At 35.2% G+C, this 17,559-nt stretch overlaps 1 protein-coding gene across 1 annotated transcript in view; it reads right to left on the bottom strand.

The window, feature by feature from the left end:
* Positions 1 to 17,559, bottom strand: part of MICU3 (mitochondrial calcium uptake family, member 3) — a 104,124-nt gene that overhangs the window by 55,290 nt on the left and 31,275 nt on the right. The window contains exon 2 of the mRNA XM_008570540.1: positions 3,316 to 3,469. Coding sequence (XP_008568762.1) covers positions 3,316 to 3,469 — 154 coding nt within the window. The remainder of the gene's footprint in view (positions 1 to 3,315; positions 3,470 to 17,559) is intronic.

Here is a 17,559-nt window from a genome sequence, read left to right as displayed (position 1 = left end):
CAACAATCAGATATGTATCTCAATTTACATTTAATTGAACTATGTCAAGCAAATATTTATGCAGCATACCCTATTTTTTTTCCTGTTGAATGTCGTCATGAAATTATATCACAGATTTTTTCAAAATCATGGTTATAAATTCAGTGATAATGATGATACTGATGACAGACACCAACATTTATTAAATGCTTACTGTGTGTCAAGTACTATACTAAGCACTATCAATTCATTAAATCCTCAAAAAACTTCATGAGGCAGTTATTTTTTAATAAATGAGCAAACAGAAGATTAAATAACTAAGTTCTCAAAGCTAGTAAAAGAGTACCAAGGCTTAAACATAAGTCTGTCTAATTTCACTATGTTACTTTTTTTATTTTTATTTTTTATTTTATTTTATTTTATTTTTTGTCTTTTTGTCTTTTTTCGTGACCGGCAACGGACCGCAACCCTCAGTGCTGTGCCTGTACCGGACTGGGACCTGCTACGGGATCGCAACCCTCGGCATTGCCCCCACTCCTCGCTCAGCCACTGAGCGGCCGGTCTGTATGTGGGATCTGAACCCTCGGCGGGAGTGCCACCGCACTTCCCAAGTGGCACACTGTAGCAGTGCGCCACCGGGCCGGCCCCTATGTTACTTTTTTTATATGTCTGATTTAATATTCAGTCCTTGGAGCATTTCCTATTCTGAGGCAAATATTTCTTTCTAAAACCCCACACTTTCAAAACCATTTTTACAAATATCTTGATCTTTTGTGATTGTTCTTAATTACATTTTAAAAGTCCTGATTAGAAGTTAACTGAGGTTGTGGTTGTAAAATATCCTATGCAAATTTTTTATAATGGAAACCAGTTTTTTCCCTGCAAGTTATGGTTTTGAAATACTTCTTAAAAGAATCACCACAAAAGTTATCTCCAAGAGAACAAATCTAAGGATACTAGAGATGGGGGGAGGGAGGGAGGGGGATTGAAGAGTGATTGCTTGGGTAAGGTGCATAAAGAACAATTATGATTTGTAATAATCAATATGCTAAAAAAAAGTTACCTCCAAAAAGCAAAATCCAACAGTGGATTTCTAGTAAGTGTATTATGAAGGAAAATTCAAGAAAATAATGAACTAAAAGTTTTCAAAATATAAAATTATAAATTATTAAGCATCACTTAAAAATAACTTTTCAAATATAAGTTTGACAAAAATTATAGAATTTGATGTTGATGTGGAATACCATTTGGTAGTCTAAGAAATCCCTTCTTCCAAGAAACATTTATTGAGGACTTACTATGTGCCAGATAATCATTTTATACCTTGGAGTTGGCTGTTTCTGTATTCTATGTCCTTCTATAAAATTGTAAGTTTCCTGAGTGTAGGGACTTTTTATCCTCTTTATCACATAGAAAGACAGTTACACATAAGTAGATGCATACATATTCCATACATTTTTATTCAACATATTTGGTACAATGTGGATTATTACATTTATTATTTAGTATAGATTTACCGAAAATATAATCTTATAAATGAATTAGAATTTTTATAATTGTAATTATAAATTACAATAGGTTACAAATATATCATATACACTCTTGATTTTGTGGTTTTGCTCATGCAGATCCTTCTCCTTTAGATGTTATCCTCACAGTCTCCAGTCAAAATCTTTTTTTAAAAAAATTTATTATTGGTCAAAATCTTGCATAATCAAGTCTCTACTTCAAATTCCATCCCAGTTACTTAATGCCTTTCATTTCCTTTTCTTTTGCAGCCAAATATTTTGAAAAAGTCCTTTCTTTATTCTCACTGTCTTCACTTCTTCATCTGCTACTCACTACTACAATTTGGTCTTTGCCCTAATCACTCCACTGAAACATTTTAAAAAATCATCAGTAACCTTTATATTACTAAATCTAGTGGACATTTTTTCTGTCCTCATCTAACTTATCAGTTGCATTCCACCCAAATGACCATTCTGGCCATTTTCCTTGGCTTCCATGACTCCAGACTATTCTGATTTTCTTCCTATATCTCTGAACACTCCTAAGTCCCCTTCTGAGGCTCATCCTTTTCAAGCCTTTGTACATTTATCCTTTCAAGTACATCCTTTAAAGTCAAGGACTGGTCCTCGGTTATCTATATTTTCATAGTATACTGCTTTCTTAGGCAATTTCATCCATGCACGTTACATTAATTACCAATCATGTACAGATGAATCCCAAATATATATGTCTATTCAGGCCTCTCCTCTGATCTCCAGTGCAAATAATCCAAAACATCAAAAATTAACTCATTAAAAGCTAGTCTACAAAGTAGCCAATTTGCTAAATTATTGAGGATTTATTTTAAGGTTCGGTTTTGCCATATGGAAAAAAAATAGCTAAATTCTTCTAGTCTAACTTAAGGTATTTGTGAGACAGTTTGAAGCAGATATCAAACAACTGATTATTTGGTACACTGATTTTTACTGAGTTATCTTTCAGTGAACTGAAATAAATGATTAAGAGAAAGATCCAACTGCCTCCTCTTTTACATATCCCAGACATCTCATCATGTCCAAAAAACTGAAATTGTGATTTTTCTCCTCAAATCTGGTTCCTACTGCAGTCCATCCAGTTGAGGGCTTTTGAAGTTTGAACTACTCCTAACCAAGTTGTGATACAGTATCAAAGAAGAACATCTACAATTACCTTAAAAGGCTATTAAGATACTTTTCCCTTTTCCTACTACAGGTACCTACATCTGTTAGGTAGATTTTATTCATACGTTTAATGGAAAACAATATATTGTAAAAGATTGAATGTGAAAAAACATACGAGAATACAGCTGTCTCCTATTAAATCAGATATCAAGAGATTTGCAAGAATGTACATAATGCCAAAAAGATTGAGAACCATTGCTCTAATGCATGGAAAGGTGAGAAACAGCTAACCTAAATTTACACTGCAGGAGCTATGACAAATGCAGAAGAGATGTAGGCAGAATTCTTGCCCAGGGCTAACTTCAAAGCCATTCCTCTGAATTAGTGTATTCATGTTCGATATAAGAATGAAATAGAATGTGAATCTTTTATAAAAAATATCAAAAGTAGGGTGGTGTTTGCAGTTTGATACACTGAGAAAGAGGGAGGAATTGAAAGTTTCTGAAAAGGGAAGAGATATGAGCAAGAGTTTAATATTAGTCTGGTAACATTGTATAGCACAATGTCCTTTGAAATAGTGTATTCCTTGGTTGGTTGTTCTAAAAAACTTATACTTATCCATACTTTTACAAGCTTTATAAGAAAAATATCTTATAAAATTATTAAGATAATTAAAAAATATACTCACATTTGGGCTCATCTGTTGTAACAGCCAAAATAAAATCATATGGAGTCATAAATAACTGCCCTTCACATTCTATAGAAGCAAATAAACGAAATCGTCTCTCCCGAGATGTAGCACAGAGGTCTAAGTCTTCAATGTCTGTTCTGCCAATAGCAACCTAAAGCAAATAAATTTGGACTGTGTGAAATAACACCTCCTTTTAAAAGGTAAATGCTTTGCCATATATACACATATAAAATATGTATTGTATGTAGCTCATAACTAGATTTGTCAATTTGATCCCTCTCCATGTAAAATTTCATGCTTTTTTTTCCCCTTGTACGTAAATTTCTTTCTTTTTTTTAATTGTGGAAAGAACACAACATTAGACCTACCCTATTAAAATTTTAAGTGAACAATGCAAAAAAAAAAAAAAGGTAAATGCTTTTCATTACGTTGAAAGTTAATTAATAAAGTAAATGAAAAAGTAAAAATATTCTGTCTTCTGGAGAACTTGAATCATTTTACAAATGAATAATTCACATGAACAATATGAATTAATGTTCAAAAGACCCTACAATAAATATCACTAAAGGTTTGAAGATTTTATCAGCACCACACTCTCCCAAGTGAGCCACAGGCCAGCAAGGTTTGAAGATTTTAAACTAGTACTTCAAAAAATTTGTAGATTATTTTTGGTTTATTTCTTAAGTATTAATCTTAGAGAACATTAAATTACAGAGCCAGTGGTATCTTTAGAAGGAACACCAACACTTGCTGAATGCCTGCTATACACTCTCTAAAGGCTTACTTATTTGATTAGAAGTCTATTCACTAAAGTTTATTAATCTTAATTTTCTAAAAGAAGAAAGTAAAACCCTGAAACTAGAAGCCTGTTAGTCACAGGCTGCTCGTGACTAACAATAAGGAAACCATTTAGTGGTGATGCTTAGACTACAACTGAAATTGCTAACTCTAGATGACTACAGTATAGTTGGCACCAATGGTCATTTTTGATTTTGTCTAGAGTTAAGATTAATAGAATTAGAAGGGGTGTGTGTGTGCGTGTGTGTGCGTGTGAGTGTGTGTGTGTGTGTATGGGGCGGGTTCTCGGTTTTCCTTCAAGTCAAGATCTTTCTTTATAGATAAATACTTTTCCACTGTTATTTATTTTCCCTCTGAACTATGGAAAATTAATTTTTTTATAAAAGGATTTTTTCCAAATTACAAAAGTAATGCATAGATATTAAATACAATTTAGGAGATAGGATTTAAAAAATTATAGGTTTTTAAAAATTGAAACAATTGATTATACATATTTGTGTGGTACAGAGTTTAATATGAATATAAATATGTGATGATCAAATCAGGATAATTAGTATATTCTTCACTACAAACCATATTCATTCTTTGTGAAAAAAAATGAAATTATACATTACATGCTGTTTAATAACATGATCTTTTTTACTTATCAACATATCAGGGCCATGTTCCCATGTCACTAAATATTCTAGTAGTTACTGTATACAATTGGAAGACTGAATTTAAAAACATATAGGTATAATTGTTTTGCTTTCCTTTTAGCAAAAAATGGGATTATACCATACAAACTGTTCAGTAATCTTTTTTTTTTTTTTTTAGTTTTTAATAAATTAGGGCCATTTTCCTATGTCATCTTTCCAGTAGAGGACCATTTTTTGTAACCGTGTAATATTCTATGGTAAACATTTATGGCATAACATAATTAAACAATTCTACATAGTTGAACATTCAGTTGCCTTCTAGTCTTTTAATACTATAAAACAATGGTGCAATTACCAGTCTTGAAAACATTTAGAAATATCCACAGATAGTTTCTTAGGATAAACTCCTAGGAGTCGAACTGACTGGTAAAACAAAACTTTTTTGGCAAAACATACTATCAAATTGTATTTAGGGAGTTTACAGCAATTTATGTGACTATCAACAATATATAAATTATATTTTCACATATTTCATAAAAACTTTTTATATTAGAAAAATTATTATTTAGGATGAAAAGATTATCTTTTTTATCTCTACTTCAATTTGTCTATTAAGTCATAATGCAGATTGTGCAGAAACTATTAAAATTACTTAAATATCTAATATCTTAAGAAGTCATAACAAAACAATCCATAAGAACTTTCAGCAAAAATACTTTTTTATTTCTAAGTTACACTTTATCAAATAAAAAGCCAGGTGAATGATTAATCTTTTCCACCATTCTGAAGATTAAGACTTTTCAAACCATTATACAAGTGGTCAAATAAAAACTAAAAGAATGTCTCACTCCCTATTTTTTAATGGTATGTGTGAGAAATGAAACATACAGTCTCTGCCATTAAGGAATATACAATATATATGGAAGGACAAAAGACTAGATGGAGAGACAAAAGGTGCAAACATGGAGAAAGGGAATGAGCCAAATGAAAGCAAAGAGAAGAAAAGCACTATAGGGTGACATTAATAAGAAGGCTTCAGGAAGAAGAAAAAAATAAATTTTAATGTCAGCAAGAGATATGAACATTCTAGGTTTATACAGCATATTGGAAAGATGGCAAATCCTGGAGCAGAGGATTTGCATTCACAGAAAAGTGTAGGTAACATATGGCCAGTTGTTAATGATTTCTGAACGCCAGACTAACGCACTGGAGTTTAATCTGACAGAAAACAAATGGTTTTAGAAGATTCTTAAGTGGAGCAATAACACAAAGAAAATGGTGCTTTTGAAAGATAAAGCAACCTGGTACCAGAGACAAGTTGACTCAGCAGCAGATCAATAACAATTGCTCAGGTAATCCATAGGTATTGGGAAATTGCTTTGACTTTTTCATGGGTGAACCATTAGACACTGAACAACTCAATGATAATAATAGGCAATAATCTCCCTGAACAGTCCTAAGTGACTGACTGATTTTAAGGTTCATGTAGAAGAGAAAAACAGCATGTCAATCATCACAAATATTTTTTTAATAGATTGATGATCAGATAGAGTCTTGTTTTACCTACCATCTTAGACCCATTGTACATATATATCCCAGGTGTTTCTCTCAGTGCAGGAAAACCAGTCTTTTCTGTGACCACAGTTTACTTTTCTGCCTTTTCTTGCAAGGTCATTTCCCTGGGTCTACGTGACCCCAATCAACCATGATTCATCTCCAGTGAATTTCATGGAGGACCGTTCAGCCTGGAGCTCTCACTGCTCCGAAGTGGAATCTGAAACCATGCCTCAGTCTAACATTCTGAACCACAATTTTTTGCCTAGAACATCTATATTTGCTATGACCTTTAATAAAACTGATCTTGGACTTCTGCCTCTACCTGGTGCTGCCATTACTGCTCCTGAGGTGCCTGTGTTCCTTCCTAAAGCACAGTCTATCTATTAGCCCCAGCATGCCAAACCTGCTTGACCACAGCAGCTAGGAAATTTGATACACCTATGTGCTAATGCTGACAACTCCTCCTTTACCTCTCCTAACTATCAATTAACAATGCCCATAGTTCCTCCTCTGATTTCTCACATCCACCCACTGCCCTTCCCTTTGTTCAAGCACTACTTCCCTACTGTTTTACAGTAATGGCCTAATTGATTTTTACCTCTAATTCATTCTATACTGAAGTGAGAGAAAACAAGCAGAACTGCAGAAAAGTTTGCATTCTTTAACCCTTTGAGTAAAGGTAAGAGAAAAATCTTACCAAGTAAAGTTAAAAATTTTTATTAAAACTCCTCTGTATGAATTCCATCCCTTCTTGCCTTGTAATTTCTTATAATGGTACCTATCATTTTTTATAATAGTATTATGTAGTGCCCACAGGTCCTTTTAGCTTCACTTTAAAAGAAGTTCTGGGGAGGAATTTAGGAATGGTTTGTGCCCCAGATAAAAATTTGTGTGTGTGTGTGTGTGTGTGTGTATACATACACCCTAAAAGGGAAGAATATGACTTATGTACAAAATGGATAACCAGAGCCCAGGTGCTTGAAAAGGCTTCCTGGTACTGCCAACTTGTTGCTTCCTTCATTGCCTCTACTCAGTTTGGTATAATAAATCAGAGTCTAACAAAATGAAATACGGACTGGTAAAAAGTGAAGAACAACTTTCCCATGATCTCCCAGTAAACTGGCCTGTTTCCAGAACAATTTAATTATCATCAGCTAGGAGGACTGGGCTCATCAGGGTGGAGAATGAGATGGAATGAAAAGCAGAACAAGAAGTCAGTTTCAGTTTCAAAATTCTCCAGTCTATTCTACCGACTTATTTGTCTCTTTCTACACAAATGCCATAGTGCTTTAATTACTATATCTTTTGAATATGTTTTGACATTAGGGAAAACAAGACCATCTCACTGTCAAGCTTTTAAAAAATATTTATGATTATTCATATGCAATTTTCTCTCATTGGTGAATTTTAAAATCAATCAGTCAAATTTTATTAGGTATTTTGTTTGGGATGACATTGAATTCTGGTTTAATTGAGGGGTACAGTCAAAATACTGATTTTTCCAGCCTGAGAACACAGATGACTATTTACTCAAATCTCTAAGTATGCCTTTCAGTAAAGTTTTGCCATTTTCTCCATTTCAAAATTTTAAACATTTTTGGTAAATTTATTCCTAAACATTTTATAGTTTTGGTGTAATCTGAACTGGGAACATGACCTTTTATTCCTATTACACTTTCAACTGGTTATTTCTGATGCATTGGAAAGCTATTTAGTATATGTGCTTTGTATCCAACTACCTTATCAAATTCCTTCGTTAATCATAATAACTTTTTTCCCTTGGATTGTCTAAGTAGATAATCATAAATTCTTTCAAAATAGTGACAGTTGTAGATTTTCCTCTTCAATATTTACATCTCATTTTAATTGCCTTAACTATTAGAGGTCTAGGTAGGTCCATAAAAATGATGTTGAATAACATTAGTAATAGTAAGCATTCTTGACTTGCTCTATGTTTTGAAGAGAATGCTTCACTAATTGCCAGTAAAAGCACTGTTTGCTGTTGGTTTTGATAATTATCTTCTACCTTATATAAGGAATAGTTGTTTACCTAGTCTCTTTTGTTCACTGAAAATAAATGAGTTTAGAGTTAGAATGATCCTTAGAAATCATGTGGTCCTTTTGCTTCTTCACCTATTTTTGACAGAATAGATACATAAATATCAATCTCTAAACAAAAATTTTAAGTGTGTTGGGCAAGTGGAAGCCAAATAGAAATCCCCAAACAAAAACTCAAAAGGTATTGCACAAAACTCTATTATTTACATTATCTTTTAACCATGTATAGTATCCAAGATGAACATTTAACATCAACTAATGAGCTAATGGAAATTCATTCATTCAGTCAACAAACACTTGGTGTGTATACATTATATACAAATAAATTAACAGTAAAATTAATAAGATTTCTTTATCTAAAACTGTTTTAGGGACACATATGAATAAATAAGCTTGGTTTAATTATGTTCTGCCTTCATACGTTTAACTACTTTCAAACCTTTGAAGAGTCCACATTTTTATTTCTCTGTAGGTTTATCAAACAGACTATTTTCTTAGTAAATGATATAATGGAACAAGATAAAGAAGTTAGTAATTTTTTACTATGATACAGTTCTAAACAAGCTAAACTTCACAGTATATAGGAGGCTGACATGGAGCCGTCCATGAAGTTATGCTGAGGATATCTAATCTACTAGAACCTCTGAGGAAAAGGGCAGCTACAGGCCAGCAGACTACCAGCCTCAGAAAAAACTCATACCTTTAAGAGATTTAGCTTTGCTTTTGAAGCTTACAAAGTTTAAAAAATCTAAAACCTCTGAAAATCTAAAACCTCTAAAACATCACTATTATGAACACTCAAAAACAGCCACCAATAATAAAGGTAGAAAACAATATCAAACCAGTTTACTAATCCTCTTGTCAGTCTTGCTTGCCTACAAATGACAATGATCTTATATCATGTTAATGTTCTGGGCCCTTTAAAAAACAAGTAGCCATTTCCCTGGAGCACACTGGCATGAATCTGTGATTAGGGGTATAATCCTTATATTACAAGGAACAGGTTAATACAAGTACATCTGTATTTACTGGCTCATCTACTTTATTTTAAATACCTTTTTCTGCTTATCTAAATTCAATATATCTCTTAAAAGTTAATTTCTACAGCCTAAAATTAACCTAAACATGTATCATTAATATGTATTATTTCAGTAAATGATACTTTTTATATCACAAATTGCCAATATAGTAAAAACTCATCAATAAGTATAATGCACCAAAGGCCAATAGGGAAAGCTAAACTAAAAGCCAAAGACCCTGACTTATACTCATATAGTTGTTAGAACATTAATTGCTAAAAGGAAAATTATTATTTCAATATTATGTACTTAAAAATAAGCCTTTCAAAAGTGATAACATGACACCATTTGTGAACTGCAGGAAAGAAACTGAGAGTACAGAAGTCACAATCATTTAAGAAAAATTCTTAATTTCCACAGTTGTCAGGCTAGGGATTTGGCAATTGCTTGTCCTATTCTGGGAACAGGAACTGAGCTCCTCATTTGCTCCCTATCATCAGAACCCATCCATTATTTCCCAATTTCAGTATCTGGGTTCCTACTTGTCAACCTGTGTCTGAGACCTTTTCCTGATACTTCAGTAGTTCCTCCTGGGATGCAGTGAATGCTTACCTACCCCCACGGGTGCTTGGTGTGAGGCTTCTACTTACCAGATCTCCTTAATGCTTCTTTCTAGACTCTGGCTGCTATAAAGCTGTGCTTTTCAATGGTTATTTACTGCTAGAACTTTCTGAAACCAACTAAGATAAAACCAACCAAAGTCTAGGCCTACCCTGTCGATAGAAACAAGAATGAGTCCTGTTTCCATTTGTACCTGGGATAAGCTTTGGAAACTGTAATGATGTCTGAGCTATGGCCAGCTCCCACAATATTTTAGATCTACTTCAGTTTGCTGCCTAGCTTTGCAATTTCTCTGGAGGTAAGCCCCAATACCTTTCAAGTTATTGCCAAGGGGATGAATCATTGCTTCATGTCAGAGTATGTGAATCTTTTACTTAGAGCCTCAGGAAGCCCACTCACCAGATAATTTCTGCTGCCCTGCCCTCTCTGCTGTATAAGCTACTGCTATGAATCAGTCGTGATTAATTACATCCCTTGTGATAATGTATCTTAGATTTTGACAGCACAACTTCCCTGAGTGTCAACACTGTACTTTGAATAAATCCTGGTCATTTCCTCTATATCCCTATTATACCACTTGCACTCCTTTCCTTTGCCCACACTGGGTTGGAATTATGTGTTTACATACCTGTCTCTGCCATTTTCATCATGAATTCCTTGAGAAGAGCAGTAAGTTCTTACTTTTATAGGCCCAGTGATTAACACAGTATCTAGCACATATGAAGCAACTTCAAAAAATCCATGGAAAAATGGAATTAAAAGACAAAAATAAAAAATATAAACTTTATTTTTCAACGTAAGCTCCACTAGTTCAACATACATGTGTAAGCAATGATACCATTTGTTTAGTCCATCCCTAAAGAACTGAGGATCCTGGGAATTTAACCATGTCAATGTAGTTTGCTTTACATTATTAATTAAAGAAAAATGGGTGCCCTTTAAAAATTTTTTAAGATTAGGAAATGATAGAGTTTGGATGTGTTGTCCCCGCAAAAGTCATGTGGAAATCTGATCCCCAATGAGGCAGTGTTGGGAGCTAAGTCATGGGGGCGGATCCCTCATGAATGGATTAATGCTCTCCCTGGGAGGTGGAGGTAGTGAGTTCTCACTTTATCAGGTCCCATGAGTGCCGGTTGTTGAAAAGATCCTGGCACCTCTCTCTCTCTCTCTCTCTGGCTTCCCCTTGACATGTGATCTGCCTGTACTTGCCAGCCAACTGCAGCTTTCCGCCATGAGGAGAAGCAGCCTGAGGCCCGCACCAGATGCAGCTGTCCCAGAATTGTAAGCCAGATAAACCTCTGTTCCTTATAAATTATCCAGTCTCAGGTATTCTGTTATAGCAACACAAAAATGGACTAATACAGGAAACAAAAAAAAGTCAGAAGCAACCAAATTAGGACTGGAAGGTGGATGCCTAATGATTTCCCACTGGAACTCTCACAAAATTGCCCTTCTTTGATGAGAGGAATGAGCAGGAACATTTTTGTGGTGGAGGATTCTCTGCTGAAGCTTTCCTGGTGTTTTTCTGCTAAAGCGTTGGTTAACCTCCACAAACACTCCCATAATAAGCAGATGCTACTGTTCTTTGTCCCTCCAGAAAGTCAAAAGGCAAAATGCCTGGAGAATCCCAAAAAACTTATCATGAGTTTTGCTATTGACTGGTCCACTTCTGCCTCTCGGTAGCCATTGCTTTGATTGTGCTTTGTCTTCAGGATCATACTGGTAAAGCCATGTTTCATATCCTGTTACAACTCTTCAAAGAAATGCTTGAGGATCTGATCCCACTTGTTTAAAATTTCCACTGGAAATTTTACTGTTCTTGTCTGCAGCTGATCTGGATGTAACAGTTTTGGCATCCATCGAGCAGAAAGTTTGCTCAACAGTAACTTTTCAGTCAGAATTCTGTAAGGTGAACCAATTAAGATGTCTGTGGTGTTGGCTATTGTTTCTGCTGTTAATCATTGGTCCTCTTCAATTAAGGCACAAACGACATTAATTTTTTCCTTGCAAATTCATGTGGACAGTCGGCAGCTGTGGGCTTCATCTTCAACACTGTCTCGTCCCTTCTTAAAATGAGTCATCCATTTGTAAACTGATTTCTTTGGGGCACTGTCCCCACTAACTTTTCATAAAGCAACAATGATTTCACCATTCTTCTACCCAAGCTTCACCATAAATTTGATGTTTGTTCTTGCTTCAATTTTAGCAGAATTCATGTTGCTCTGATAGGGGCTCTTTTCAAAGTGATGTCTTCTTCTTCTTAGTGCCTCAAACTAGATGCTGTTCAGACATGTTATAACAAGTTAGTATGATTTTTATTTTGGTACAAAAAAAAATTTGCAACCCATGTGTATTACTCCATTTTGTGTTGCTTATAACAAAATACCTGGATCTGGGTGATGTATAAAGAAAAACGACATTTATTGCTTATAGTTTCTGAGGCTGGGAGGTCCAAAGTCCATCTGGTAGAGGCAACAGTGACCCAAGGGTCTCACGTTGCAAGACGGTAGAAGCAGAGAGAGAGAGAGAGACAGACTTTCCTCTTGTTTCTAAAGCCCTCAGTACCATGCCCCTGACCACCATTTTAAATCCATTCACTACTGCACAGTCCTACAATCCAATCACCTCTTCAAGGCTCCGCCTTTCAATTACCATAACAGGATTTCCCACCATGTTAATAGTCACAGTGGAGGCCAAGTTTCTAATACATAAAACTTGAGGGATACAATTCAAGCTTCATTGAGTTTTGGGGAACATAATTCAGTCCATTACACTATGCATAGTCTTTTCATAATGTGCACTTCCATGGACTTTTAAAAGATACCTTGTATAAGAGGCTAGTAAATGTTTACTTTGTGAATAAATGAATGCTTGTGGATGGAAAGATAATTGGCAACTGGGAAAAAAATAACCAAAGGGATACTGAGTCAGGGTCAGATAAGGACAACCAAAAGAAAGGTTTCTGATTCCAGACTAGGCATTAGATTGAGAGAACAAAAGAGAATCAAAAGCTTTAGTGAGAAAGCCATTATAATTTATGGGTATCTATCTTTTAAAAGTTGTTCAAACAAGTCATCTTTAAAACTAATGTTAGTTATTGTTTAAGTTTAGTCATTGCAATAAGAAAGCTTATAGGGTTTATTTTTCATTTTGATTGTTTATTATTTTACTAGAGTATCAATTCTGGTTAAAATGAATCTCTTAAGCAGGGATACAGGCAAAAGCAACTGTAGTTTAAGTCTAAGTATGGAACACTCAATTCTCAGGCACCCCTCCCAAGTGATTACAACATATAAAAACTATATATTTAGATTTTCTTCTTTTTTCATATTTAAACTATAAAACAGGTTTCTACATATTTAAAAACTTAAAGTAACTATAAGGTTACTAGCTGCATAATACTTCTGTTGGCTTCTTTCAGTTATACATTATTAGTTCTTTTCTACAGAAAAGGATAATTTTTGCTTCCATAATATCTTTTCAAAAAGGATTAATGAGGGCCGGCCCGGTGGCGCACTGCTACAGTGCACCGCTTGGGAGTGCGGTGGCGCTCCCGCCGAGGGTTCGGATCCCACATACAGACCGGTTCCTGCTCACTGGCTGAGCGAGGTGCGGGCGTGACACCGAGGGTTGCGATCCCGTTGCCAGTCCCGGTCCGGTACGGGCGCGACACTGAGGGTTGCGATCCGTTGCCGGACACGAAAAAAGACAAAAAAAAAAAAAAAAAGGATTAATGAAATTCACAAATTATTCTATGTTTTGACTACAGGAATAACATGAACAAATGGACAGTATATCTTGTGTGAATTTTATCAATATATGCATTAAGCTGAAAAGAGGAGAATACAGCTTTTCAAAATTGAATGAATAGTGGAAGTTCTAACGTAGGAGAATGTAGCTGGTTGTTGCTGGACCAAAACACAAACATGAATATGACTTGGAAGAGGCTCAAATTTGGTAGGATTGCAGGCGGGGGCTACACAGAGAATTTTAAGAGGGGCAGTGGCAGAGGCAATGGGAAGAAAGACAGGAAAGGTGTGGGAGATGTAGCATATGATTTAATTAGCACAATCTTGAACCAAGTACAAGACCCAGACTGTGGATCTCAGCCAGGAATAGAGGTGATAAACAGAGGTTCAAGCAGCAGGCAAATTGGCTGAAGTCCACTATTCACAAAGGAGATGAGTAGACCAACTCAAGAGAAGCCTAGATTCAGGAAGAAGAAATTTAATCCCTACGGAACTGGCATAAAGTCACTGGGGTATAAGGTAGGAATCCAAGAACAGGGGTTTGGGATATAAGATTGGGGTTAAATCACAGGGATTAATTATATTAACAATATCCATGTGGCCAATTAACCATTAACCTGAAACTTTTGGTGAAGCTGAACATGTAAGTTGGCAATCAGGTGAACTTTCATGCCAGGAGAATATAGGGGACCAGTCCAGCTAACAAAGGTAATTCATCTTCATAAAAAAAAAAAAAAATCATCTCCTTTCTCAATGATCAAGGCCTTCACCAGTTAATCCCTTCTCTACTGTATTACATAGTATAGGCTAAATTCCTCAAATGTAATGGCTCAAATACAATAGAAGTGTGTTCATTTCTTTCTCACATAAGAGTTCAGACAGAACATTACTGGGACTGGGACCGGAGGTGGGATCAAAAAGCTCTTCCTCATGTAGTTATTCAGTGAGCCAGGGTGATGATGACTGCCATTGTCAACCAACGGGGGAGCAGGGAAGGCATGGAAGAAGTTCATGTGAGACGCTTTTATAGGCCAGGCCTAGAAGTGGTATAAATTTCTCCTGCTCACATGCAATTGAAGAGAACTTAATCACATGGTCAAACTTAATGAAGAATATTTGGGTATCCATACCCTAACTATTATGGAGGAAGAGAAGAGATTATGATCAACGCCTTTCAGTCTCTGTCACACCAATTTGGGTGACAACATCAAGGACTTATGAAATATAAAGGACTAGAGAGAAAAACATTAGAATTACATGAATGTTTAAAAAAGACTTGGAGAGACTCACATTCAAAACGAACCACATCAGTAGGATTAAAAGCCTTTGGGGACATAATACTTCAAAATCACATCAATTTTTCAAGAAACTGTTATGTGTGGTTCACTTAGGTTGACAGTTCCACACATTTTATCCTCCACGGACTGTATCTCTTGTTTTTCCAAAGTTTTAGCCACTATTGGCTTGAAATTCAATGCTGTTTGCAACTGTATTCTCCCTAGCTTTGTTTTTGCAAATTTGGCAAAATACTTTTGTAACACAGCCTTTGCACAAAAGACTGCAATAAGATTAAGAAAACATTTGGGTCTGGTCCTCCGTTTTTGAATGTTGAGAGACATCAAATGTAAGGATATTTTCTGCTCCACCTCCACAAACCTACCCACCTTATCTAGGGGAGGTTAAAGAGTAATTACTATAACTGTCCTATAGTTTAACTTACAAAAATTGAAGTTAGCCACCTGTGGGTAAAAAGATCATGGTCTTCAAATTTTTGCTCTATAATTATAAAACTGAGTTATTCTTCAACTAAATTTGGTGATAGATTGCTGTACTCAAAATAGCCAACAAAATAATTAAAACTCTAAATCTAAAATCTAAGTAACAGAAACAAAATATAAAATTCCCTACAAATAGAAATATGTATACAGACTTAAGTTTTAAATTCTAACAACTTATTACTTTCATTAATACAGTAAAATTCACTCTGAAAATAAAATATCAAACTTCAAAATAATGAAACTTTAGCATGTATGATTTGACAAATATTAACTGTAATACAATTATGATTTCTTCGCTTCACATGGGCATATTCTAATTAGATATATTAAAATTTTTATAGTGCTGTTTTTCACAGAAGAGGAAAATATAGACATCTTAGTTTAAGGTAAAATATCACTACAGTATTTTTAGATGTAGCAAATTTTGCTGAAGAAATGAAAATTTTCATATCAAAAAGATCTCGCAAAGCTCCTGTTGAGGGCCGGCCCGGTGGCGCACTGGATGAGTGCGCTGCTTGGGAAGCGCAGTGGCGCTCCCGCCCGAGGGTTCGGATCCCACATACAGACCGGTTCCCGCTCACTGGCTGAGCGAGGCGCGGGAGCAACGCTGAGGGTTGTGATCCCGTTGCCGGTCCCCGGTCCGGTCCGGGGGCAACACTGAGGGTTGCGATCCGTTGCCGGACACGGAAAAAGACAAAAAGACAAAAAAAAAAAAAAGCTCCTGTTGAAAACTGCTCAAGCAGGGAACTCTGGGTTGGCACATAAATTATATTATTCGTAAGTGCAAGGCAACACACTAGAAAGATGAAATCATAGAAATCTAGAGCTAGAAGAGAATTTAAATTTGCCTTTTCATATTACTCCTTCTAGGAAATTACATCTTACACCTTCTAGGAAATTATCTTAAGGAATTGCTTAAATTCTTCTCACATTTGCTTAAAGTGTCTACAGAATCGTCTTTCTATCTCTGAAAAGCTCTATTTTGTTTTATTGAGAAATTGTGAGCTAAATTCTAGGGTTTTAATCTCAGTTTTCCTACTTATAGAAAATGGAGAATTTATGTGAAAATAAAAATTTCAAACACATCTGTGAAATAATGTACATGATTTATTCATAAAAATAAATAATGATCGAACTTGTTAAAACAAGTGAGCAGAAATGATGTAGGGGAAGAGGGGAGAGAGGGAGGGGGAAAGAGGAACGGTTAAAGGGACATGAAAATCATCTACAATCTATAATGAGAAGTTAAAATAAAAATAGATAGATAAATTAAATAATGATCTTTTTTAGTTAACTGTGTGGATCCTCTAACTCACGATGATAGAACTATGACGAGAAGCTTAAGAAAGGGTAGAAATGATAAAAGTTGCATTTTTTAATTACCTCATCTTTTCAAAAGAAATAAAAATACTGTGTTGATGCAATTATCTTTTCTGGAATTTCCAAACTCAGACCTTTGCTACTAGTACTGAGATGTTACTTCTTAAGGTAGTGAAACTAGGGCCTTCAGGCAACAGAGTATATTATCATCCTTTCTATGAATAACAGAAAGCAAGGTTCTCTGCTAAGGAACAGTCACATGTTACTTCAGGTCTGCAATTCAAAAATCTACTCTGTGGTAAAGTCTGGTTCTCCCAGGGAGGGAAGATTAAATGCCAGATGAAGGATTCACCACTTGACAATCAGAGAAACTGATGCCTACAAGCTGATAATACTCTAAAGAGGTAACTTGAAACAACTATATCAATTATCTAAACACTGAATAATGCATTACCTTTTATTTATTTATTTATTTATTTTTTATTTTTTTGTGTTTCTGGTTCAGAGGCAGTTAGCTTTTTTTTTTTTTTTTTTTTAATTTTTATTTTGTCAATATACAATGTATATGATTATTATGGCCCATCACGGACACCTCCCGCCCTCCTCCCTCTCTCCCATCCCCCCCAAGAATGTCCTTTCCGTTTGCTTGTTGTAACAACTTCAAAAAAAAAAGTATGGTTGTTATATCTTCTTCCCCACCCCC

Source organism: Galeopterus variegatus, unplaced genomic scaffold, assembly GCF_000696425.1.
Source record: "Galeopterus variegatus unplaced genomic scaffold, G_variegatus-3.0.2 Scaffold612, whole genome shotgun sequence".
NCBI lineage: Eukaryota > Metazoa > Chordata > Mammalia > Dermoptera > Cynocephalidae > Galeopterus > Galeopterus variegatus.
The sequence above is the reverse complement of the archived record's forward strand: the minus strand, read 5'-3'. Positions and strand labels throughout refer to the sequence as shown.